This window comes from Haplochromis burtoni, unplaced genomic scaffold, assembly GCF_018398535.1.
Source record: "Haplochromis burtoni strain Fernald_Lab_line unplaced genomic scaffold, NCSU_Asbu1 Contig_29, whole genome shotgun sequence".
NCBI classification, from domain to species: domain Eukaryota; kingdom Metazoa; phylum Chordata; class Actinopteri; order Cichliformes; family Cichlidae; genus Haplochromis; species Haplochromis burtoni.
Window position 1 is genome coordinate 1,782,435 of NW_024582390.1, and position 27,985 is coordinate 1,810,419.

The following is a 27,985-nucleotide window of genomic DNA, read 5'->3' on the forward strand; positions in this document are numbered from 1 at the left end:
AAATCCATCAAAGCCAGCATCAAAGCTGAGGCGGTTTTCCCTGCACTGTCTTTGATTGTAGAGATTATAAAGGAAGATAGAAAATAAGAGAAGATTGCCTGACATGATGGCTGATCTTCCGAGAATAACCTCAAGTGCTATCCTAGCTGATTTAGGGAGGGGGACAAATGCATCTAGTGTCCTACATTGGTCTGATTAGATTAATAAATCAATCCCATCCTCACCCGCCCATCAGGTTTTGCCCAGGCTATTTTTAAGAAATGGGTTACAGAAGATCATCAAAGTATTTCTGATCACTGACTAACACATGACACTAGCTGTTGCATAACTAACATCTGCATGGAAAGTGCTGGTTATAGATGGCAAATGGAAGAAGTGCTTTTGGTGGAGAAAACCCCTTTTTCTTTGTTGAAGCAAAATGCACTACTTTTTTAAAATTCTCTCATTATTAGATGAGAACTTCTCTGCATATATTCCAATTTAGTGCACAGTGTTACACATCAGCTGCCTCCTGGTGTGTGACAAGAACAAGCCCGGACTTTAACCTCTTTCTTGGATTTAGCTGTCACTGACAAGGTCTACCGTATGTGCTGAGCAGAATTAAAGAAGCGTGTCTGCAGGGTTGGGGATGCTTGAATGATGCTTCAATTAATGGTTTCTATAGACTCCCTTACAGTTGATAAGTTCTGCATGTTTGGATAAAAAACACTTACTAACACTGCATGATCTTTTTTTTTTTTTGTAATTGTCTCTGTGGCTGCACGTTAACCTGAAATCAATCCATGTGGAAATGGGAGCTTTTGTTGGGAATTACATGAAAGTAAAGGTACACAATGACAAACGGTTCCAGTAACCAGGACTGTGCAGTTTCAAAGGTTCCTGCATACCATCTCTGAATTGAGGAGGGAGCCTGAAGGTACATCTTTCACCTTCTCACAATGCTGTTAGTCAGTGGTGCTAGGTTTGGTCATATATGCAAATGTACTGTTTATAAGATTAGGGAAACCCGCAGTCAGCTGAGACTGAGGAAGTCACTTGGATGAGTGATGAAACATTTCTCTTCTCTACTTCCTAGAATTTAGCAGCATTTCAATGAAAATCATGGGCTAAACTCACATGCTCACACACACAAATAAAAAACAAAGCAAAATAAAGGCAAGAGGATTCATGATTTTTAACCCAGGTCGATCTGAGTTACAGTTTGAGCTATGCAAGCAATTTTATGAAAGGAGTGGCGAGCACATTTCACATTTCAGACAAACAGTTGATGAGGATTCAAATCTCCCTACTCTTACTCGCTGATTGGTGAATGCTTTTTTTTCATGTGTTCACAAAGTGTTCAAACCTTGTCTCTCTGTCAGGCAGCTGGTTGAATCTGATAACGAAGCCCTGCTTGAAATGGACTAACTTACATTTTCAAACTTTTAAAGCCAATTTCTATATCTGTCTGTCAGTATCACTGACTCTGCCACAGTTTCCACACATTTAGAATTTTGATTTTACTATGTAAGCATTAACAAGAGTCATTGTTAGTAAGCCACTGGGTGCATTGTGTGCAGGGTGCTGTGTTCAGCACACAGGCTTTTGGCTCTTTTATATTCTTAAAAAAAAGTGTTTTTTTCTTACTTTACTCGGTGCCTATTTAATCAGGAACATTTAATTTTCTCTTGATTTGGAGGCCTCAGGGGATTTTTAAATCATGAACACTGAAGATAATCCAAAGGGACTTTGTCATTAAAAAAGCTCCACTGTATCCTGGAGTTAATTGCTCTTTTTCTGGAAGTACATGCAGGAGAGACACTTTGACAAAAGTAGTGTACAGACTTTTGTTTCAGTGAGCATATGTATGAAATACAGCAATTAAAAATTTCTAGCTCGTGGTGCTGGCTGGCTGGCTGATGGCCAATCCAAACTAATAGCCATATTTTTTTGCTCTGCAAATATGTGAATAGCCTTTTCCTCTTAATGAGGGCCAGAATGCAGGAATTGGGTGACCTGTGTCCCCCTGCACTCATTATAAAAGCACAGAATCGTGCAGAAGCTGAAGCCAATGTTCACCTGGCAATTATGATGGCCTGGTGACTGATGGGGAAATCTTTTCCTGTGTGTTCTCCTCAAGAGGACTGAATCACAGTGCCTTGCAGACAGTGCTCAGAGGCATCTCAACTTTGCTCTGTGCTGCCATGCAATCATTCATTTGGAAACAGTTATGTCAGGCCTTAGTGCTGTTTTTAGAAGCTACCATTGGTACAGTAGGGCTTGCTGGGTTCTGACTGGACAAGGAATATCATGTGGTTAAGTACAGGGACATAAAAGATATTAGGGGAGGTAGATTTCGCCTGGAACCAGACTGACTTAGCAGAGACTTTGCATTGAGAAAGGGTTAAAGAAAAGGGAGCAACAGGCCATTATAGATATTTACACTACAAAATCAAGAGATACTGCATGAAATGGCAGTAAATACAAAACAAATGATTGATATTCACAGATGACTGTGTGTGATACTACACCGGATGCAACAAGATGTGTAGGTGACTGTCAGGCCTGATTCAGAAGGTGATTTATTCATTTGATCTATTTACTCTTTCTGGGGTGAAAATGAATACAGCCGAATCAATCCACATTGCTGTTGCGCTGATGATGCAGTGTGTATCCTGCTTTAATGCTTTAATATCTAAGAGGCACACATCATTGACTTCGATAGGGGTAATTGTGATTTTAGCAAGAAAAAAAGACATAATCACAAAAATAAAATAGAAAATAATAGAGAGGAAAAAGGGTGGAGATACAATAGACAAGCTGTTTGTTTTAGGCTGCTCACCCTGCTTCATGTGTTTGAGAGAAAGCCTGGGTAACTATGGTGTGGGTGTATTCCCCCGTGGCCTTGATCTTGGTAATATGATGGGTGAATTCTGGTTTCAGCTTTTTTGTCCTCCTGAGATCTAAAAGAGTTTGCTGGGAGTGACAGCAACTACCCCGCTGAAGGTGTTACTCTGTTAAGAGATAGTGTGTAGCATAGATCGGGTGCAGTCACCCATGAGATCGATGAATGTGGGGGTCAGCTGTGGCTGTCAGTACAGGTGACCCAGAAGAATAGCCGCTAAACATTTCAAAATGTTCACTGGCATTGGGACGATTTTTCCTTAAACTGGTTACGTGCTTAAAAAGACTAATGAGCATTAGTTTGGCAACTTTTTATTTTATTTTATTTTTTGCAAAATAGAGATAAGCTGCAGGAGGAAAATGTAGCTTTTTAAAACACGCAAAAGGCATTTATAATATCCTTAATAACTGTTATTGGCAATCTATCTCTAAGCCAGGGGTTCATTCTTCCATTATTGGAGTCTAAAATGTTGCTTTCGGTGCAATTATTTGAAAGTGATCAAGACATCTCGACTGCAATTTCCCATATTTGATCACTTGAAAAAAAAAAAAACCCGAAAAAAAACCTGTCAAATCAGGCGAATCCTCTTCCCTCCTCCTCCAAATTGTCTGTCTTTGTAGTACCACTAGGCAACAGTGAGTGCATCACTGAAATCGTGGAAGTGCGCAGGAGCCGAACAGGGAAATCGAAGGGAAAGAATGATTTAAGCAGCTAAAAGAGCATCTGGTGGATCTCTGCCGCTGAACTATGAGAATCCAGTCGATATTTCTCTAAGAGAGGAGAAAAGGTGCCCGAAAAGAACCAGGCAAACAGCGTCGATGCGCGCAGCAGCAAATGACGACAGTGGGACAGTGATTTTCTTCCTCCAGCTCGTCATTTTTTACAGTCATATACTTGGGCGCAATTTATCTTCTATGTGTAGAGATCGCAAAGGAAGGACTGGAAACCGAATTATCTCCAACACAGCCGCAAGTGCGCAAAGAGCGTTTTCATCTTGGAAACCGTTTCCACAGACTAATTACGCAGAGATAATTGTCTTTTATAGACCACTTAAGGATTTTGAACTTTCCAATGAAAACTTACTTCGTGAGTACAGTTTTGAACAAGTCGATATAGCCCCCCAACCTTCACTGGCGATGAGTAATCCACGACGCTGCAACTGATAAACCTCTAAAACCTGGACTGCGACTGGCGCGTTTGGATACCTTATCCTGTGTGTCGCTTATTTTATTTTATTTTATTTTATTTTTTCATATGGCTTCTATCTTTGGGGTTTGTAAGCTGGTCGTCCATTATTGATATTTCATGGCTGTAGAGTGTAGCAACAGTAGTGTGTGGCGAAAGAGGACGATGCAAGTCTAACTCGGGAGAAGACATCGCACTTTTACCACCTTATTTCCCAAAAAGGAGACATTGCGCACGGGCACTAACGACTGCAGCAACTAAAAGCCAGACTTTAAAAAAAGGAAAAAAAAAACATTGAATCATTTGTTATTTCTTTCGCTGCTGTCATCGTAGTATGTCTGCACTTCGAAAGAAATTTGGGGACGATTATCAGGTAGTGACCACCTCATCTAGCGGGTCTGGATTCAATCAGCCTCCCCCAGAGAAAAAGAAGAAGAGGCAGCGGTTCGTGGACAAGAACGGGCGATGTAACGTCCAGCATGGGAACCTGGGTGGTGAAACCAGCAGATATCTCTCAGACTTATTCACAACACTAGTAGATTTGAAATGGCGCTGGAATCTATTTATTTTCATCCTCACCTACACAGTCGCTTGGCTCTTCATGGCCTCTATGTGGTGGCTCATCGCGTACATCAGAGGAGACCTCAACAAAGCCCACAATGATAAGTACACTCCATGTGTGGCCAATGTCTATAACTTTCCCTCAGCCTTTCTCTTCTTCATAGAGACCGAGGCCACGATAGGATATGGTTACAGATACATTACAGACAAATGCCCCGAGGGGATCATTCTCTTCCTTTTCCAGTCGATCCTCGGATCGATCGTCGATGCATTTTTGATCGGCTGCATGTTTATCAAGATGTCTCAGCCCAAGAAAAGGGCCGAGACTTTGATGTTCAGTGAACATGCGGCGATTTCTATGCGAGATGGAAAACTAACTCTCATGTTCAGGGTCGGGAACCTGCGTAACAGCCATATGGTCTCTGCACAGATCCGCTGCAAATTGCTAAAAGTGAGTGATGATGCTTTTGGGTTTGTCCCCAGTGTTTCTCATAGTTCACCTCATGAGTTGTTTAGAAAACTGATACAGAAAGGCCTACACACTGACATTTAAGCCTACTCCTAACTGTTCATAGAGCCGCGAGGCATCTGTTGGACAAATCCTCATTTGTATTTCCAAATTTCATAGACTGCAGTGGATGCACGTTACACCACATTTGTGACATAACTCCAGGAAGATCATTACCTACCCTAAATCAAAACACAAAAGGCATATGGTTTTCAGGAATTATAATACAATTACAAAAAGAACAATAACAGTAAAAAATAATTTGGCAACTTTTTCCAAGCGGCCTGCACCTTAGTAATAACATTGTGTGTCCATGAGTTCATTTCTCTACACAAGAATATTCTTATTTGTCACTTCCCATGCCTTTTACTGCTTTGCTTCATAAACACTTTCCATAATATAAATGTACATCCACTATCATAACAACAGACAAGAGTATGCTGACAATACAGCAGAAACATTGCAAAAAAACCCTGCAGCTTCTATCACATTAAAGACGTATACGCCACACTGCAACAACATCCATGTTAGTAAATGATGACAGTTGCTTTTTTGCTTTGCTTTGTTTATTCGTTTTTCCATAGGGGCAAATAAGCCACGGCAGGTGAGTTTAATGCAGGTGAATCCACTTTGATCAAGTGGATCAAACTAAATCCAGTTTATTTAATTACACATGTAAAGAGTCAGTGACACCTCCAATCTATGCTAAAATGGATATTCTCAGAGCATGTGTCCTTCTTTTGCCTTAATTTAAGAAAATTGTAGTAATTTTCCTGATAGACTGGTTGGATCTGATTGCATATAAAATGTGAAAAGCTTACACAAAGGCTCTTGATATGCTGTGGATAGCTGTCTTACCCCTTCCTTCTCTCTACTGAAGAGTTCTCTGTCACTTTCTGTATGCTTCTTTAGTCTCGCCAGACCCCCGAAGGCGAGTTTCTTCCGCTGGATCAGCTGGAGTTGGACGTGGGTTTCAGCACCGGAGCAGATCAGCTCTTTCTCGTCTCACCACTCACGATCTGCCATGTGATTGACACCAAAAGCCCCTTCTACGACCTCTCCCAGAGGTCCATGCAAACAGAGCAGTTTGAAATTGTGGTTATATTAGAAGGAATAGTGGAGACCACAGGTGAGTAAGAGCAAACATGCATTTTTGTTGGCTTGCTGTGGTGAAAATGACAGCTTGTAGCCTGTTTTACTTCAAGTCATAGCTGCAGTCTACATCTTCAGTATAGGAGTATGTTGGATTGTCTTTTTAATGGTGCTAAAGTACTTTGATGTGTTTCTGTAACAGAAATGGATAATATTGAGCTTCTTCATAGGTGTTAATGGTTGACATCCAAACGGACTTGGTATTGACCTCTTGATTGCAATTCATTGATTTTTATTTCTCTGGCAAACACACAGAGCTGCTAATAATGAAAGTGGTTGGCATTTATAAATCACTGATGATTAATTTTGTCTGCAGGCTTTAAATGAATTTTAACACCTTGTGTGCTTTGAGAAGTTAGGCAGAATTTTAAACCACACTTAAGTGCAGAACACTTGAAGCTCTAGCAGGTCACCGTTTTGGTTTTACACCTTTTCTTTTTGTCATCTGCAGTAAATTCCATTCCTCCGTCTTTGTGCCTGAACAGCTCTTACCTCTTGGCTGCTGTTCTCAGAGGGCATGATAATTTGCTTTCTAAGGTCCCTTTAGAATTAGGGGAATTCCATTTCCACAAGATGAGCAATGCCCCGAGTAAAATTCTCCACCGTGGTCATTTTAAATTCGACGATTTATTTGACACAGTTGCTATAGTAAGAGTGGGGCGAGCTCCCTCAGTGTTACAGAGTGAACACAGGAGCAGTTGTAATAGGCTGGTTCAGAGAAAACAGCATATGGAGATGTGACAGGGAAGCTTGCAGGGCAACACTGCAGACAGTAATTAGCATAGACATTCAATTCCTGATAGATAATCATGATAGCAATTTATTGCAATTGTATCAAAGATTGAGCTCACTGTGACCCTCCAGCTCAGGGCATTCAGTATTTATGATTCGTCATTTCACTGGCATGTTGCATAGATGAAAGTGCGCTGCACATTATTGAGTTGTGTTAATATATTGCAGTTTGTATTGTGTTTTAATATATTCCAGTACGCAGCATCTGTACAGACTTAATTCTGTGAAAGACAAATTGAGGATGTCTCATTATAAATTAAATAAATAATCACTAAACATCTGGTGTAAAATGATCTAAATCTTAATCTTTCATCTTGCTGTGACTGTACATCTTTTGTGACTGTCGCACATTTGGCTAGACAACTAAAACTCGCTGTTTTAAGCAAGTGCGGCAAATCTGCAGTGTAGCAATGCGATAAAAATCATCATTGTTATATTTGCAGATATTTATAGCGTTACGCTGTCACTGAAGCATGTGTCATCGCATCATCCGTGTGTTTTTTGGGGGGGATTGTTGTGCTCACGTTTGTATTCCACAGAAGTGTCTGTATGGAGGAGCACTTGCGGTTACGTGAAGTTGGTGAGAAGGGTGATGTAGAAACAATCTATAGTTAAAAATTGATGTACAGTGAAAGTCTAAATCCTCAGACGCTTTCATTTCTGGCCAGTGTAACTCTGTTTCCATGGCAACCTCTCCTTAAGTATTCAGGATTGCAGCACTGCACCTAAACTTAGATATTTTTTATATTCTTATGGTATAGGAATCATATAATCATTTTGGTAATAAATTGGGTAAACATGTTTTTTAAACATGAATCTAATTTCCAGTTGTTGACACCACCTGGCATCAAGGAGACTCTCCTCTGAAATGTGAAAAGCACACAGAGGCGTTACTCTTCCATAAAGTGCTTTCCAGAACAGGTGATACAGCAGAGAAAGAATAAGATGAAATATTTATGAGGCTTCGTGTTTACTAGTGAAGAAGCTGCCCAACTCCCCACTATTTTCTTTTCTCTCTCTCTCTTGTTATGCGTGGAAAAACACTGTCTGGAACATGAGTTAAAATACTCTCCAGATTAAAGCCTCGCCATCACTGGGCTGTTGGGCTTCCCATTAGATAATAACAGACACAACACTGTACCCTTTTTGACACACTAACCTTTCGTTCCTCTAGATCACACGAAAATATTTTGTCAGTTCTTTTTCCGCACAAAAGAAGAAAAGAAGAGCGTGAAGGAACTCAGAATTGTTCTATTTTGCTGTAACCTCAGAAAACCCCTACATTGTGCAAAAAGGCACAAGCCTACCCTCTTCTCTTTTAAACAAGAGCCTAAGGTGTTTTTAATCACTGCCTCAATGTGATACAGCTTCCAGATGAGACGTGTAGGTTGTCTCGTGGCATCCTATCTTTTTTCTTTTCCGCAGTAATACCAGTTGTGCTCCAGAGGATAAATTGCAGTTAATGTACTGTGCATGCTGCCAGAAGAGCAGACTAGCTTTAGAAAAAAACAGCATAGGCTTGTAGTAACAAGTTTTAGATGAGTTAATGGCGCTAACAGGAATAATGTCAAACAATCAATAGAAGCAACACACACCAATTTACTTCCCAGCAAGAAATTTTAGCAGTGTGATGGGCTACAGAGCAGTACGCATCAGGCTCTGTGTCTGTGTGTGCTTCATCCACCTATTACTTACTGGATCTCTGTAAAATAATACCCGGCTTAGTTATTTCAGCATTATTCGAGCACTGCAGGCCTGACAGGTGCTTGGATCAAAGAGGAGGAATTTATTGCAGCAGGAGTGGATAACAAGTAATGACTACAAACCAGCTAATATCTGATGTTTGCGACTCTGGTATAACTGCAATGCTTAATAAATACAAATGCATTTTGTCCTTTTAGAGTAATGATAACATTTTGTACATATGTGATTATACATTTGACATTAAATGCACAGTCTGTGATAGACTAAGACTGTAGGGCAGAAATATTTGCTCACTTTCAATAAGGTAGGGTCTGCTGGAAAAAGTGATTATTATATGCTTAAGCGTTTTCTGTGCATGCTGGACTCTGTTTAAACTGGATGTGAAGATGCATTTCGAACAGTCAGACTGAAGAGTAATTAGGTGTGAAAAGCGTGGCTCAGTCACCATAGACCTGTGTCATGTGTCGTTATGTGTCTCCAAGGTGTCTCGCTGACCAATCGTGCTCTGATTTTTTTTACATCACTTCCGCTAGAAGGTCAAATTTATTGTCTGTCGCCAGTGAAGCAAAAAATTTATTTAGCAAGGTTGAGCAAAAAAAACCCCTAAATGGCTCAAGATGTACGGGTTATTCCAGCTATTTAGGGTAGTGAGAAAAAGGACTACCATATCCTGCACTAATACATCCCGTGTATTGTTTTGTTTTGCCTTTTTTGAGGCTGTCTCAGAACACAATAGTATTTGCACAATTCATTTCAATTCAATTTTATTTATATAGCACCAAATCACAACAACAGTTTCCTCAAGGTGTGTTATATTTAAAGATAAAGACCCTGCAATAATACAGAGAAAGCAGAGAACACCCTTCAGAGGACGTAGGGTCTAATGAGTCCCAGATCAATCCTGGCAAGTGGTCTAGTGGCCGTTTACACTCGCTGTCCATTTGTGATTATTCAGAGTTTGTCTCATAGAAACTGTTAATACAGCAAGACTGCAACAAACCCATCCTGCCTACAATCTCAATTTATTTATCTGATAATACATATAAATATACATAAAGCTTCAGATTGTCGTTTTTTTGTATTTCTTCATAACCGAAGATATTAGTGGTCACGTTATTTTTTCTCTTTATTTACTACTAGAATTAGTTAGCAGTATACTATTTATAATGGAATCAACAAAAAAAGATTTTTCACCAAAAAATTTGAATATGCAAAATTTAAGTCCTTTTCAGTGAGTCTCAGATGAAGGCAGAGTAAGCAGATGAGTGACGAGACTTTGGATGAGGTGCTCTGGACAACCTCAAAGAGTTGGCGACAGGGACGAGGGGTGTCAGGGCAGCTCGAAAGGGAGATTGACAGATCGCAAAGAATTAAAAGAACAGGGGCGGATTGATTTGGACAATGTGGGCAGATAAATCATTGGAAAAAAGTAGTAAGTCTACAATTTGGATGACAGTGTGTGAAAACAGAAGCGATGATGAAAACAGGGCAGCAAGAATAGCCCATATAACCACAATTGATTTTCCCCACTTGGTAACACACCTGCTAAAAAAATAATAATAAAAAATAAAAAATATATATATATATTAGGGGTGCAACAATACTCGTATCGGTATTGAACCGTTTGATACAGTGCTTTCGGTTCGGTACGCATATGTATCGAACAATACAAAATTTTTAATTTATTTTATCAACTTTCCTTCTGACGATGCTGTCTGTGTTGAGAGCTCAGTGGATCTGCCTTCGACTACTCCGCCTAGGCTGCACTGATCTGCACAGATCTGCGCAGATCCACTGAGCGCAGCGCAAGATGAAGCTAAGCTAGTTGCAACATGGCAGCTGCCTCAACGCTAGCCGAAATTGAACCTCTCCCACCCTCATTCAGATCTGGCGTTTGGAACTATTTTGGTTTTCATGTGAAGTATGACCCTGATGGTAAGCGTGTCATGGACATTAGAAAGTAAAACAGTATGTTGGACGTGCCACGCCAGTGCGTTAGCCCAGTTAGCTTGTTAACGTGTTGACGCCGTCCAGCCCCACGCACGGGGCGATCCGCGGTTACTCGTTAACGGAGATTTGCGGCGTTATGGCGTTAATGTCATTTTAACAAGATTAACGCTGACAGCACTAGTGGGAACACAATGCATATGACTGCACATTTACTCCGACATCATCCTAGTGCAAAGACAAGTGGAAGCAGACAAAAACAACAAGCACGCATGCTACAAACTTTACCCGAGTCATTTAGACAGCCGTTAGCACATGATTCTCCTTATGGGGACCTGATATGTTTAATATGCTGCTGAGAATATAGCCCAGAAGAAGCTTATAATATAGCTTTTATTTTGGAAAGAGCCATTTGTCTGTAATAAACTCTTTTTTTCAAAGATGAGTGATTTCTCGATCAGTTAGATTTTTTTTTAAAAATATTTTGTTGTTTCAGCAACATTACATTTAAAAACTGTACTTTTGAGTTAAAATATATATTTATAATTGTGTACGTGTACAGCTGCATGCTGTCCTTCAACCTCTGGCTGTCTAGATCATGTCCAGAAAATGATGTGAGCTTTATAGACACCTGACAAACTCTCTGGGGAAAACCTGGTCTTATTAGGAGAGATGACATCCATCCCACTTTGGATGGTGCTGCTCCCATTTCTAGAAGAATGGCTGAATACGTAAAACTTCCCCAAAACCCGACATTCCAGAATTTGGACTGTAAAGCAGACTTGCAATCTTACGCTCCTCTCTGCAGCTTCCCTTCTATTGTTATCCCTCCAAAACCTCATCCTCACAGAGACTGTGACTGCTCCCAGATCAGCTACAATAGATCAACACAAAAAAATACATTAAAAATGACTTTTGAAACAGCACCAAAGAGCAAAACAATGAAATATGGTTTTATAATCATTAGATTTCTCTCTTCTAAATGCTTATGAGTAAATGATTTTATAATTGTTCAGTTGTGATTTATGTTGCTTTACAGAAACCTAGCAATGGCAGGAATAATACATTAGTTTAAATGAATCAAACCCCTCACATTATACTAACTGTTAAGTGTCTTGAAGCATAAGCCCAGGAGGAGGAGTGGCAGCAATCTTTCATGTTAGCTTACAAAGACCTAAAAGGAGTTATAATTTATTCGAATCTTTTACTCTTATATATCCAATCAAAAACAAACAAACACATAAAAAATGTTTTCTTTGTCATTTATCATCTACCTATGCCTGACTCAGGCATTTTGTATGACCTATCTAACTGAATTTGAAATCATTCTCAATAACACCCCACCATTGAACACTTTGCTCTCAGATTGCAGGCTTGTGGTTTTCAGACATTCTCAAAGTAGAATAGGAGGTAAGGCCTTCAGCTACAAAGTTCCTCTCATTTTCTGTGAAGAACTGGCTCAGTATAAATTTGGGAAATGGACAGCCTCTCTACTTTTAAGATTAGACTTAAAACTTTCCCTTTTATAGTTAGGGCTGGATCAGGTCAATCATGGCTTAATTACACTGCAATAGGCTCTGTCGGGGACTTCCCACGATGCCCTGAACCTTCCTTCTTCTGTCACCATTTTTCACTCATGTGTTTCTACACCACCTTTGGACTTTTGCGTTTAATGTTGTCTTCTCTCTGCCGGCATTAATGTTTGACTCTGTATCTCTGTGCTCTCATTTTTGTTTCTTGAAGTAGATGGCTGCCCATCCCTGAGCCTGGTTCTATTAGAGGGGTTTTTTTTTATGTTAAAATGGAGTTCTTCCTTCCCACAGTTGCCAAGTGCTTGATCATACAGGCTCATCCCTTAGAGTTTAGCTCTAGTTGGGCAGGGACTTACCTTATGATATTAAACACCTTGACATGACTGTTATTGTGAAGCGGCAATATATGCATAAAACTCAATTAAAAGGAATTGCATAAGGAGGAAATGAAATGACAGAAAATATTCTACTTATGAACTTACCTCAAATATGAAATTAGTTAAAAATAAATAAACAAAGATACTCTGATTGTTTTCTATAAATGCATTTTAACATCTGCAAATTGTTAACTTGCAAGGCATGCTCCTGGTCTGCAGTACGGGCTGTATAGTTTGATGAACGTGCAACCACTCATTGGGATTAATTGAATGTGAGGAAAGATCGTGGTTTTGCTTTCATACAGAATAATTTTAAAGTGGCTTGAACAACAAGATATGCAGGATGCAAACTCTAGTGTCAAAGCCCTTCACTTTGAATCCTTCCACTCAACCATCCACTTAAATTACCTCCAAGATGAGGTGCAGAACTGAACCAGCCCTTTCTTGAAAAATCTGTTTATGTGTTTTAAAACGAGTGTCACATATAATCACAGGTCAGAAAGAACATATTTTTCAAGAAAATAATTCACGTTAGTTTTACATAAATATAGTTTCTACAGGCTGGGACTGGGATGACTGTAGCTCAGGAGGTAGAGCAGGTCAACTACAACTCAGAAGGTTGGTGTTCAATCCCAGACTGCTCCAGTCTGCATGCTGAAGTATCCTTGGGCAAGATACTGAACTGAAGTTGCTCTCCAGTGCTTTCATTGAAGTGTGCGTGAATGCTAGATAGGAAAGTAGAGCAAGTGGAAACGTGCTATAAAAGAACCAGCTCATTTACTATTTGTGCTAAACAAGTATAGGCATCAGAATATAATACAGGCACCAGACAGATTTCCAGTATGACTCCCGTTATCTTTTACCATATAATACCTTGCATCACCTATATTGACTGAAATCATACTCTTCATGGGCAACAGTTTATCTCATACCAGGCAGCCAGCATACACAATAGCAGGTCCCCAAACCCAGCCCACCCAAATACAATGCAGTCACACTTTTTTCCTGGTATGACATGCCGCACGTCTGCTGTTGTGCAGCACAGCAAATGACAAGTATTGTTCTAAATATATATAAAAAAGTTGATCTTGAATGTCAGAAAAATAGAAACAAATTGTGATATAATGACATATTAATAGCGCTGCAGGTCATTTTCACTGTTCTGCTGCAGCGCGGATGGTGACCTGAGTTTGACTTGCCAGATGAATCACAACTACTACATGCAGTCTTAAAATACATCAGAAGTTTAGATAAGTGTCCCATTAACACCAGTAATGCTGCTCAGCACTACGAAGGCTTAAATACCGAGCCAGAGGCAATCTGTTCGTTAGTGGAGGTGAATCTTGAGAGCTCAAAATAAACTGTAGCTGCCAGTAACAGACGTTTAGGTTGCTGTAGCCATGAAACTCATTAGTGTGTTGCAAATAAATGTATTTCATGATTTCCACAGCGCTCCTGTGCGAATGCTGTGTTTTTTTCTTTCCCACGGAGCTAATGTGCATCTATGTAATTTAAGACCATGCACTTTTCAGATTAGAGACGTAATAAATAACGATAAACAAGCTAATGATTTATTTCGTGGGGCCTCATTTTCATTACAGAAGTGAAAGTCAGCACATTAGTCTGTCCCTGAAATTTTGTATTATGTTTTCAGTCTAACATGGCGGCAAAACAGTGTTGAAATCTTCGCAAACCTCCGAAAAGTGTTTCTAAATTCACTCATCGGCTATGAAAAGCAGTGATTCATGAGCATAAAGTGTATCATCAGCATAAACTCTTTATCTTTTCAGAGAGATGTGACTTTCATGCAAATGTGTGGAGTGTGATCATTATACTTGTTGCGAAATTCATAGAGTGCTGCATATAAGTCATATTTAGAAATGTTTTTAAGCACAGTTGCCAAGGTTCTTCAGGATTTATACTTCATGATGAACTCAGCGCTCTTAGACGTCATTTAGTTGGTTGGATTACTTTTTTTCTTCTTCTCAGTTTTCACTCAGATTTTGCTTCATTCTTCTGGTGACGCATCACTTTTGTACCGCGGGCACAAACGCATTCAGCTTACTGCACTAACTAATGATCTCAGTGTTTCGAAATGATTTTCCTCTGTGTCGTACATGAAACACTGAATCACGCTTCATCTCTTGATTTGGTTCTGAGGCCGATAATGAAGGAAATTATGGGTAAAACATCAAAAGCACTCTCTTTTCATCGATTAAGTTGTGCATTGATTTGGATTGTTTGCAAAGGTTTCTTTCGGCCCCCTCTTTTTCATACTGCTACAAAGATTTGTCATGAATTACTGTTATGGAATAAAAAATAGAATAACCCAGCTATCTGCTCATTTTTTGTTAAATGAGTGTAGGTGGCAGGGGTGGTTGCTTATAGACTGGAGCAGCTACTAATGTTTATTCATGTGCTTTTGTATGCATAAATACTGTATAAATACTGACTGGAGAGATCAGCCCTGAATGATGAATCTTCTACCTTCAGTTTGTTGGAACAGCAGTGTGTCTGTTATAAATGAAGTTTGTGTTTGGGCATGCGTTAAAGTTTTAAAACACGATGGAGAAAATATTAGCATTTGGATTCGTCTACATAAACAGATGCTCGAGATTTATCATCAGATTGTGGAATCAGTAATAAAAAAGGAATTAAAAAGGCTTGGCACTCATTTTATGTAAATAAACAACAATGAATACTGATTTGTGTGGAGGAAAAACTATTAAGTTATATAATATCATCAATTAAGTTGTTGTGCAACAAATACACATACTTGGAAAATGAAATTAAGAGTAATAATCACTTTGATGTAGACTCTGTCTAGTGGTAAAGCCAGCCAGCATAATTAATTGGGAACATTCATTGCCACTGATTAACAGAGCAGCCAATGTCATGGCTTGATCTGTGCTTTATCATCAGCAGCAGCAGTAATTGAAATGAACACTGAGACCTTTCTTTTACGCCAGAGGCCTCACAGTTTCATTCATATGAGCAAGAGGCCATTGCCCCGGAGGTCTGGGGTCACCTGACGTCAGTTACAGACGCAAACCCCGTTTATGAGCCAGCTGTGAAAGATCAGAGGAGCTGACCATAATTCATTTTGAGTCATTGAAGCGAGAGCATGTCCTCTCATCTCAGTGTCATGCTCCCTGTCTCGGGCCTGCGGGTCAAAGGGTTAAAGTGGGTTCGGTGGAGAAGTTGAGAGTCGCAGCTCAGGTGAGAGCAAGGCTTTCCAATTAAATCTAACGTGCTCGGGGTGAGAGCTCCTGAGAGAGGTGTCTGTCCCTGCAGAGATCCACCTGTGCAGCTGAGGAGATAAACCACGTGTTGGATGCCTTTCAGCTTTAAGTTTAAATATTTTCAATGAGACTTTCCTATATAAACTTTACCTACAGTATAGCTTCACTTTGCATTAATATTTAATGAATTCAATTGTGTTTTCATTTATGTACTGTATTTCAAAAGCCACTTTACTGTAAACTGCTTTATTGTACCTGAGTAAAGAATCAGGTTTTGCATGTATTTCTCACTTGAAATGAATAACTTCAAAGATCTGTAGCTGTGACACATCCAGAAAGAAAAAAAAGAAATGACACAGAATCACAAAGTTCTATATAAATTTAATGCAATGCGTCACACTAGTCCCACAATAAGAACTAACTTTATGAAGCAAACCGTTTCATTTTATGAGAATGTCAGAGAGGTGTTGGTTCAGCTAAAGTCTGTAGTTGCACTGGATTGGGTAATTGGGTTTTATTTGCAATATATTTCACTCCATTACAACAACAAGAAAAACTGAAGCTTCATATTCATCATAGAAACAAGTCAGAGCGTCTTGTAGCCTAAGCTTTATAGGCATCAGCATATTTATTTCAAAGCTGATTTGCTTATGTTATATTTAAAATGTGTTCAACGTATTTTGTCCAACACCTGTAGCAACTGCTGCTCTGCACAAATGCGTTTCCTTCATGTCGTATCGCGACATTAGCATTGCAAATTTTAGGTAAACAAGGATATTCTAGGAAGACGTGTAAGATTAACATCTTATGGCTATTGCACATACAATAATTGCTCTGGGGCTGAACCCCTCATAATGGACATTGCAACGAACTAGCTATGACATACCGGATTCATTATCCCTTTCAGATGCTGCCATCCCAAGGGGTGAGCACGGTAATTGTGTCTTTAGGGATTTGTCAAGTCTCTGTTGGATGGCAATAAATCACTGGTAGAAGAGGTGTGGTGGCAGACCTGGAATGAACCTGCGCGATAAAATAGCAGTACCTCAATTTTTGCCTCTACTCCGAGTGCGAGAAATAACTGACTTGGTTTGAGTAGATGTTGTCTCTCAGAAGATGCGTGTGCCACTTTGTTGTGAGGACACTTCTTTTTTTTATTTTATTAATAACACAAACTGGAGACCTCAACATTGACATGACTCCAGCCATAATAGAGGACAGACACTCAGGGCAAGTGTTACGTTGTTATGCTTGTTTAAGAGGTTATCACCCCAAAGAAGGTTGTGATGCACTCGCAGCATTGATTTGCGGAGCTGTGACCGTCCCTGAAGTGCAGGTGAATCAATCCCGAGGCCTAAACACAGAGCCCCATGAACATGTTGTTCTGAAGGCTTGTCTTCTTGCAAGGCCCTCCTCTGGGACGTCTCTTTCTATTTTTGCCGCTCAGACATGGTTTAGTTTACTGGAATAATGCGCTCTCAAGCTCAAGTGACAAACTTGAAAAAAACAATAGAGATTCTTTACTCCTTTTAATACCATCCAAGCGAGATCTCTTAAGGCTTGAAAATCCCTCTTTTGTCTGCCCCCCTCTTAGCTGTAACTCCTTTTCATGACTTAAGAAGATTTAATAGTGGCGATCAATATGAGATTATAGCTTCTTTCACTCATTCAGTCTGTTTTAAGGAAAGAAATTGGCTTTCTGATCGTTTCTGAACTCAATATACTTTATAATGAGAAGCAAATCTTTCATATTCTCAGCTGGTGTGGACACCTACTCAGTGTGATTTCTCCTGTATGAACAATAAAGGTTTTTTGGCCTAAAGGAAATCCATTGATTGGCATTTTGCTCAACTGCGTCCCTTTATGACGGTATCAGCTTTGCCTTCATTTGGTAATATGCGCTCTTCTGGCTGTGTTAATGGCCCTCAGCCATATGTTCCTGTAGCCTGCCCGACACCCCACCTTGCGTGGAGATGCTTGGCAGCCCCGCTCCTATTCCTTTTCCTTCCTTCCCTTTCCAACAGCCTCCACACTCAAGCAATTGCCACAGCATCCAGTCTCTCCCCTCCCCCATAGCAGTGCACTTCCCCTGCCTTTTCCCTCCATCAGCTTCCTTCTTGTTCTCATTGCTGAGCCCCGCGCTGTGGGGCTGGAATAGAATCTGAGAGCTGCAAGCAACTTGAAGCCATCTTCACAAAGGGATTACGCACTAAAACAGTATTTAATGAAGGGAGGGGACTTATTTGCATCCTTGAAAAGTCCAACTGTGAAAAACAGGTCACTGAATGCTTCTGGATTTCTCCACAGTTTACCAGTTGATTGTGGTCACCATAGAAACAGCTGATCAGGACTTGTGGCCGCAATAGCACTATCACTATCAAATAAGAAATTTTATTGTGTTGCAGGAAAAATTTAATACTAGAGTCAAATTTTACAAAAAAAATAGCTGTGACAAACTAAAAACATGTTATTCAGACCTGTGAGCTGCACTTCTCTTTCTTCAGCAAGCAGATATGGCATCCATCGTCATCATCCTCTGATATTCTTCAGTTTTTCAAGACCTAATACAGACAGGGGAATGCTCCTCCCTGATTTAATTGAAGAACAGAGCAGTTATTATGAATTAATTGTTATACCTCGTAATCGCGTGTTGCAGACAAAGACGTGATGCGGATAGCCTCGGCTGCAGCAAATGTTTGACAGGAGCGGCGCACAGATAAAAGGCTGAATCTTGAATAATGTTGTGTGACCGTGTGTGTGCAATGTCCAGATTCTCATGCTTGTTTTTGCTAGCGTTTTTCTCATACATAACACTTGAGCTGTTTCCACAGCCGTGATAGACTGTCAGGGGACTTTGCTGACAGCACTGCGCTGGTGTTTGTGTGTGTGTGTGTAGAACCATTTGAGTGACTGAGCGAAAGGGAGAGCCAGACAGAGAGTGAGCGAGGGATAAGGAGGTTATTTGTGATTTTGTCACTAAATATGAGGTTGCGAAGAACTCTTTGACACCCACCTTCCCTTTTTTTTCTTCTTCTGACTAACACTCAGATGAGAAGTCATTTGAATAAACCTTCATTTTCACATAGCCGTCAATTTTGAGTGTCGTTTGCCGGGTGGCTGTGGGTTGTTTAATCATACAATAGCTCTGATTTATTTATTTGAAAATCTAGATCGAGACTCTGCCTAGATAATTTGACAGAGCTGAAATTAATAGGCCTCTGCTCTCACGTCTGCCCCTTGACTCTACTCTGTCCTCAGTGTGTCAAGTGCAGATTTGCAGCGGTGATTTTTACGGAGCCGAGTACCAATCGGATATGATCCTGCAGCTTTTCCAGCCTGGATAAGCTTCTTTTAGACCGTCGTGTCTGTGAATACCACTTGTTTTTTTTTTTTTTCAGCTACTATCAAGAAACACTGGCAGGCTGCCTCTGAGTTTACAGTGCTTTTCTGTTCCAGTCACCAAAGAACCCATTTTATCTTTGCTGTCACTCCGCTTCACTTTGTTAGCCCAGAGAAGAAGCTAGCTCTGTCTTATCACAAAAGTGCATTTATTTAGAGTCTCAAGCTGAGGTGGCTTTCTGGGCGCCTAAATCTCAAAGCTTATTCTTGACGCGATTTCCTGTTCTTCTTTTTTTCATTCTATTGTGGAGTCAGTCGGTGAAATATTTTAGCTATGGTGCAGATAGGGCACAGGCAGTCTCTACATCTCACTGCTCTCTACTAATTTCCTCAGGGTTTAGCAAAATACCTGTGAGTTGATTTTCAAACATGGTTGTTGCTGAGATGACAAAAGAAGATCTGCATGCTCGTTCTGTTTTCCATGTTCTCTCCTCTCTGAAATCTACTTTTAATGAGCTGCATTTTTATATCTGTGCAACATTCCTGAGTTCAGCAGAGGATTATTCAAATGTTATTCATGCTGTTACATGAATATTACATATCATGTGAGTCCTGTTCTGAAGGGGGGGCGGTTCTGATGGGGTTTCATACTTTCAATTTAGGCCCCAAAATACCATATATCACACAGACTGTGCAATGTAGGGATACTTTTATGAATAGAGAGATCCTTAAAATGTTTTTTTAAAAAGTTCACAGGTAATAATACTGGTTTAAATGTTGCAATGATTTGGGAATGTATAATCTTTCTTAAAAAGCTGCGCAATAAAAGTCAGCGCTAAGTAATATCTGTGACTTTCACTTTTTTTTCCAAAAACCAATATACTGGCACGTCGAGGTAAAACGGGAAATGATTCTTATCTGAAAGACTGTCAATCAAAACTGAAGAGAGACGCAGTTTTTACCCCTGTTTCAGCGATACATAATAAAGTAAGAATTAAAGCATGTAACAGATGGACTCATTATGTTACCAACAATGACATCAGATCACAGCTGTGGAGATGGAAAATCTAAGTCATCTTTAGCTCTGTTTACTATGTTCAGCAGTCAGACGTTAACTTTGTCTGCGTTTTGATGCTCGGTGTTCAATGTGGGACTTTTGCTTCTACTGTTGTATTTGTCTTTAGTCGAACGGCTACTTTTACTAAAGGACTTTGCACTTCTTGTACCACTCACTTAGGTTAATTGAGGGACTGAAAGCAGATAATAATTTGATCCGAGTCTACCCTCTTCCCCCATATGTTGCCTGCCAGCATAAGTGTCTTTGAGGTGGTTCAGTAATTTGCAACAGCATTATCGACACACACACACACACACACCAAAAAAATCAGACAAAAGGAGAGATACATTTTTTTAAGATGTTGTAAGTCGATAACAGAGAGGTCTTTCTCTGTGAAACTTGTGTATTGTTGATAAAACAGCCAAAAGACCCTGATTTGTCTTCCAGAGAATCTGTAAGAGGGGTGTTCAGAATCTCTTATTGCGGAGCACTTTATAGAGAAGAGCCACTCCACAGAGGATTTGAAATATACTGGTATTGCCTTATACAGAGTCACAGAAGGGAACAGATAACGATTTACTGAAATTAGAAGTGTAATGGATCCACACAGTTACAAATTTCTCTCCTAATGGGCTGAATGAGGAATTGCCTCTTTACTGATTCCAGTGATGTTTTTTTCCCCCACTTAGTTTCTTCTGGCTTCTCTTTTCTTTAACAGAGTTGGTGAAACCTGACGGTTTTCTGTTTACATGAACTGAAGAATGAATGAAACTGACCACAGGTTGATTTATTATCATGATTATTAGTGTAATTAATAAATCTGTCAGTCATTGTGTCTCCTCAAGGGACAGTTAAAAAAATTCTACATATTCAAATTACTTTTTTTTATCATAAAAATCATAAAAAGAAAGAAAAATCTAAATATTGGAAAAGCTGGAAAGCGCTGTTTTAGTGATTTTTGGATTAAAAATTTCAAACATTATGTTGATTTTCTGTTTTTTCTGTCATGACTCATAGAGGTAGGTTAAATTATTGTTACAGCACATCGTTTTTATGCCTCGATGCTAACGACATTTCACAAAACAACTTTTGGGCTGTAAATGTGAAACTGAAATAATTACACATAAATGTTTGATCAGATGAAATAGTGAAGTGAATAAGTGAATTTTATCAACTTCATTGTGGCGCGATGATCTTTTCTCACCATTATTAAATGCTATAACTCAGGAACAGAAGGGGAGATTGTGACAATTTATTTTTACATTTTCACAGATGCTGAAATAGTGGCTTTAATATTTCATATCCACCTATAAATTTCTCTCACAATGTACATATTTTAATAAGAAAAGATAATATTTTAATCAGGACAGCCATGGATGTTAACTGCAACTTGTTCTTTTTGAAGTGATGGGGTGAATAAAAAGAATTTGAATTTCCCAGAAGTGGTTAAAAATCCATGTAGCGTAGTTCCAGTGGTACCAACTCAGTATAACTGGGAAGCCTATACTATATCAAGCATACAGTATAAAAACTGTGACTACAAAATTATTTTAGCTTTCACTTTTTTGACATAGAGGTGTTGGTAACATCAATAAACCTAAGTTTCAGTGACAACACTGTACACCACATATCAGAGGTGTTTTTTCTCCCCCTCGCTGCTGTGACGTCCTGCTGTTGTTCCCAGCAGCACAGAGCACAACAGATATGTTTATTTTTGTGCGTTTGCTTGTTGTGTTCTTCTTCTTTTTTTTTTTTTACCCCTGCTTCGCGTGCATTTATGACCCGTTTGTGTGATACAGAACGTACATGCCGCAAAGATCATCCGAGGGAAACAGTGCAATATTTCGCCCGAGTGATGGATGAAAGGGGATGAGAAAATTGCTCTGTGCTTTATTAAAAATGACATTTGTATTATGAGTTTTGGGCTTCGCTGATGAGATGTCACCAGAATATATGTTTTCCCCACTTCACCAAAAGGCAGACACTTTTGAGTTGTGTGGTTTTGTGTTGTAAAAGGTCACATTTCAGTGACAATAAAACTATTTTGGTCTGGCTCGGGAGCCATATTGAGGATCTGAGCCCGTCCTCAGTGGAAAATCCATTCTGAGCAGTTGGGTTGTGCATTTTTTTTTTCAGCTGTTGAGAGACTTTTGTGTTGTGTCACTGTTACTTTTGACCAAACTAAGCAGAGAAAAAGCTTTATGGCTGTCACATGCACACATTTCTACAGTTTTGTTTCCATAGAAACGCTGAGTTCTGGGCAGGCGTGTGTTTAAGAGTTACATAAGGCTTTACCAGTAATACATTGTACAATCCGATATGGGCATTCTCATTTGAGTAGATTTCTATTTTTAGCAATGATACATAGTAACTGTAAAAAAAATATCTAAATGAGGTTTTATGGTTTCTTGCTGCTGCTATTTTAGGCCGTGTAACTGCACTCTGTTACTCGATCTAGGGGTGCCTCTCTAACTGATACGAAACTTCGATATACACAGCATAATGTTTAAATTTCCATACAATTTGCAGTGTCTTGGCCTTACTGAAAGTCGAGGTGCACAGTTCATTATCACTGCTGTGTCTGTTATGGTGTGGCCATATGAATGTGGGCGTTGCAGAACAGCAGGTCTTTAGCAACACAATTGTACATATCTGATGCAACAGTGTCTACAATTATGCAATGGCTCAAGTATCTGTTCTTGAATAATGTATGGAATTGAAATCTATATTAATGATCTTGATTAAGCCTGGTGCTATTGTTAGTTCTTGAAGGATGATACAGCGGATTAGATCATTGACATCAGAGAGGTTTCTGCCGTAGTGGGCTGAGTGGGTTGAGAGGAAGGGGAACAGGTTGAGCAGGGATTCGGCCCCAGGCCTGCAGGGTTCATGGGTTTCCAGAGACAGAGGTCTTACAGTAACTCCTACACTATCTGCAGGGCCGATAGTGTTATTAATAGATGTAAGATGAAGCTATTTGGATTTTGTTTTTACTGTAGCAACCCCTTTCACTCCTTTGATTTAAAAAATAATAACTAAAGAGTGTTGTAGTCTTTTAGATATAGTATCAATGTCCAATTAGCACTGAGCGACATGTTTGATAAAGAAGGTGCAGCTCATTTGTGGTGGTGATTAAGTAGCTGTCAAAAGCTATAGTCTGAAAGCATTTTCCACCAGAATTTTCTCACAATCGGTGTTTGCACGCCTGTTGATGGCGACTGTGTTTTGGCTGGCGGAAATTTAACAGGTTCACTATGCAATAAGATTTCCATTCAGGCTTAACTCTATCGCTCTGGCCCTACAGTTCTCATTAGCTTTGCCCACTTTATTCACTGCAGCACATTTGTATATGCCCAAAAGGCTCGGGGACTTTGAGGCAATAGTGCAGAAGTAATACACTGAATACCCTAAACGCACTTGATGTTCACATCTGTGATTGTGTACAGAGCTGTTATCAGTGAATTATTTTATGACCTTGGGAATCAGGCGGAATCGCAGATGCTGCTAGTTTCGATGATGACATCCTCGCAATCAGCAGCAGTGTCTCACTGTGAATAAGCGCCTTTCTCTTAGTTTGGACCCAAATGTCGCTGCTAGAACAATATTAGTTTGGTAATTAAAATGTGTGATAATTATGAACCGCAGTTGCTGATTTCCTGATGGATTTCAACAAGTTTTAACATGAATGTCCCAGCCATTCAGCTGTGTGATATAACCAATTTAGTATTTTGTTCAAGATGTAAACCTAATTATAGTTTTTCTGCACTCACTTTCAGCTAGAAATTAAAATTGTTTATTCAGCGGAATGTTAACTATGCTGGGATAGAAAAGGCTTTCCTGTAAGCAGGGGAGTGTGACATAATGCACACATGGCTTTGATAGCTACTGCTGAATAATGACGATGAGTAATCACTTACAAGCATCCAATAACTTTGGATGAAAACAAATGTTTAATGCTGTTTAATTCAAACCTTGGGATTTTTCTAATTGCATTAATTTGTTTCTGAGGATGCGAGGGGAGTTTTAAAGCAGGATTTTAATTCCCCAGTGAGGGAACATTTATTCCAAATGTATAATAGTCTGCTATCATGTGCCAAATTTGCAAGGCATGGTTACAAGTACACACACAAGCCAGACACATGCTAATAAGGCTATTGTGGTTTAATTTGTAATCTCCAAAGGACAGAATTGAGCACTTTTACCCAAATTGTCACGTTGGTTTTGGCTTAACAATGTCATGAAAAAGGATAATGAACATTTTTTTGTCTGTATGTTTGTGTGTGTGTGTATGTGTGTTTTGCATAACATCTGATTCCCCTTTAATGTCTTAAAAAGAAATATTACTTCTATCTGTTGTAGTTGCTAAGGCGTGGACAGAGCTGTTAAGTAGAATAAGAGTGGATTGGAGGTCTTTTTTTCCTGTATTTTTGTACTGGACTGCCATAAGTGAAGACGATGCTAAACCAAAGAGTAAATGTAATATTAATATGCACTGTACTCTTTGAATACATGACAGGTGCAGTGGAAGTTCCTTACTAATCATAATTTTTAATTAAAATTGGACTTTTGTAATTATTATTTTTTCATTCTTATAAAACACGTGCAGCCAATTACTCAACTATACTTTTAATTAATGTTCATGTTAGCCTGGAAATTGCTCATAAACATCACATTTAGGAAGGGAAAATCAATTAAGCTTTTTATTTAGGCAGCTGGCTCTGTAATACAGTAAATGCTTAATCATTGAGGCAGTTTTGTTTGCAATATTGTTTGCTTTGTCATCTAAAAATAGCTCTGGTGAATAACATATTGGCTCTTATGGAAGAGTGCCAAGCACATAATTAAATCAGGGCTCTGCTGTATAATAGTGGAGTCTTGAAATATTTCATATTTAAATTTTTGGGGTTAACTGTACTGTTATAAGTCAGTGACACATAATTTGTGAAACTTAAAGGGTCTTCTGTCTTTTCGTCACAGGAATGACCTGCCAAGCGAGGACATCGTACACCGAGGACGAGGTTCTGTGGGGACATCGCTTTTTCCCGGTCATATCTTTGGAAGAAGGTTTCTTTAAAGTGGACTACTCTCAGTTTCATGCTACATTCGAGGTGCCCACCCCTCCTTACAGCGTGAAGGAACAGGAGGAGGCCCTGCTTCTCTCCTCGCCCCTCATGGCTCCATCCCTTTGCAACAGCGGGGAGAAGAACAGCTCTCTGGACTGCTTGGAGACCCTGGAGGACAATGACAGCACCACCAAGCTGCCTACCAAGCTCCAGAAGATCACAGGGCGGGACGGCCTGCCTAAGAAGCTACTAAGAATGAGCTCCACCACCTCAGAGATGACTTACAGCTTTGGCGACCTGCCCATGAAGTTGCAGCGAATCAGCTCTGTTCCTGGCGTTTCTGACGACAAGCAGGGTGGGAAGGCCTCCAAGATCAGCACAGAGCCCATCAGTAAGTCAGTGGCGGACCTACCTCCAAAGTTGCAGCGACTGGCTGGAGGAGGGGCGGGCAGGATGGACGGACACCTGCCGCCTAAACTTAGAAAGATGAATTCAGATCGCTTTACATAAAGCAGGCAACATATTTTAAATTATGCCATCCACTTTTATTTCCCTAACTGAAGTCCTTGTACTATTCCTAATTTATTAATGGACAATATTCTTATATTAAAAGAAATGTAGAATATGTGCACAAAAACCTTATATAAAGTGTGGGGATGGAATTGAGCACATTTGTCTCTGGATGTAAGTGTACATGCTCTGATGAAAGACCTCTGATTTTTTTTGGGTTGTTTTTTTAAGGATGATGTACAATTAGCACAATCTGGCATGTAAGAAACAGCGCATGTAGAACAGAATCTAAATAATTTCTGGCATGACATTTATTGATATATTATTTTACAAAAAGAATTTCATTAATGAATTTGCAGACGGTGGAACAATTGCACAAAGCCATATGATTTACAACATGGAAAACCTACATTACATGGTTCTAATTTGTGGTGACGACAGGCACATACATTTGTTTTGAGTTGATTGCTTTTGTTGTTTAATGTAAAATCGTGGCAATGTTATGTTAACTGCATGCTTCTCTTATTGACTTAGCTATACAAAGGTAATAGACAAAGATGTTTAGCCTTAACTATATTACCTTGTTTCCATTTTCATGTTTGTTCACAGCTGTATTTTTGGCATTTCATATATAGACTATTTTACCATGTGCGATTTTATGAATTTATTAGATGATCAAATACAAAATATGTTGCTAAATGATGCATTTTACATTTACGTAGGAGTGCATTATCAGCCTCATATGACCTATCGGAACTGGGCACAATGAGTTTCACTTATTAAAGTAACACTTAAGTTGAAAGATTGAATATTTGTTCCTGATAAGCACAAAACAATCATTCTATTATACCCTGTGATATTAAAACCTATTTATGGGCATTCTGTTTTAAATTGACTGCTTAGGGCAGTAGTCTAGTACTGTGCAATCACTTTTTTCATTATATAACAGAATACAATCTATAGTAGGCCTGTGTGGTCATACAAGACACTCCTTTAGAATTTCAACTTAGGTGTTACTATTTAGATTTACCGGGCCTATAAGAAAATCATAACCTTTGTTTTAGGGGCCCATAATATTCCTCCTCTGTGATGAAAGCAATAATATTATAATGACTATAATCTTTATATAGCCACAGGGTCTACCACAGCCCCATATTCATTCTGTTGACTGAATCCATGCCATGAAATCTGGTTTTCTCTAAATGCATCAAAGACATTGTATGATACCCAATCTCTTCAGGAATAAAGATCTAAAGTAAATGTTGAGCATCTTGCTCCTTTGACTTGATATAATGCATACTTTACTGAGTTGGTGAAAAAATGTAACTGTGTTAAGGGCGGTCAAAACGATGGAAGACCAACACCATTGTTTCGTTACTGTTAATAGCTGACCTGTGTGGCTGCATCTACTGCCATGTGAATTACCCAAAGCTGTGTACACTCACTGGCCACTTCCAATCGCATGGCAGGAAAATGCACCCAAATGTTCTTCGAAATGATCAAAACAACGTACTGAAATTTTAACTTTGCATCAGAATGCAGTGACTTCAAACTTTGACTAAACTTTGACAAGACTTTGAATGTGGCATGATGTTTGTACTTGGATTTTCCCACTCAACTATCTCTAGGGTTATGGTCCCATAAAAGAGAAAATACTGAGTGGCAGTTTTCCAGGTGAAAATACCATGTTGATGCGAGAGGTCAAAGGAGAATGGCCAGACTGGTTAAAGCTCAAAGGAAAGCAACAGCAACTCAAATAACCACTCACTTAAACCAAAGTATGCAGAAGAGCATTTTCTGAATGCACAGTCCAACGAACCTTGAAGCAGATGGGCTACAGCAGCAGAAGACCACACCAAGTCTCACTCCTGTCAGCTAAGAACAGAAAACTGAGGTTATAATTCACACCAAAATTGGACAATAGAAAACTGATGTGATGATTGTCTGCGAAGGTTCTCAGTCATCCAGGTCATGGTAATCTAAGGAAAGAAAAGCGACTGGACTTCTTTAAGATTCAGCAGCAACACTCAGATGGTAGGGATATAATTTGATGTAAACATAAAAGCATGGATCTATCCTTCCTTTCAGCATTGGTTCAGATGTGATGATGTGGGAATATGTTCTTGCACACT

The 27,985-nt window shown here is 39.4% G+C and overlaps 1 protein-coding gene across 1 annotated transcript; it reads left to right on the forward strand.

Annotated features, from left to right (window-relative positions):
• Positions 1-3,485: 3,485 nt before the first annotated feature.
• Positions 3,486-27,113, forward strand: kcnj3a (potassium inwardly rectifying channel subfamily J member 3a). The gene is made up of 3 exons (XM_005918248.3): positions 3,486-5,081; positions 6,051-6,267; positions 25,258-27,113. Exons 1-3 carry the CDS (start codon positions 4,404-4,406, stop codon positions 25,851-25,853), a joined length of 1,491 nt encoding a protein of 496 aa, XP_005918310.1. The 5' UTR covers positions 3,486-4,403; the 3' UTR covers positions 25,854-27,113.
• The last annotated feature ends 872 nt before the right edge of the window (positions 27,114-27,985 follow it).

Bases quoted from the DNA above. Each gene is read 5' to 3' on its own strand.
- kcnj3a (XM_005918248.3), top strand. From the start codon at position 4,404: ATGTCTGCACTTCGAAAGAAATTTGGGGACGATTATCAGGTAGTGACC. The intron at 5,082-6,050 runs GTGAGTGATGAT...ATGCTTCTTTAG, and splicing joins TCCGCTGCAAATTGCTAAAA to TCTCGCCAGACCCCCGAAGG. The intron at 6,268-25,257 runs GTGAGTAAGAGC...TTTTCGTCACAG, and splicing joins AGGAATAGTGGAGACCACAG to GAATGACCTGCCAAGCGAGG.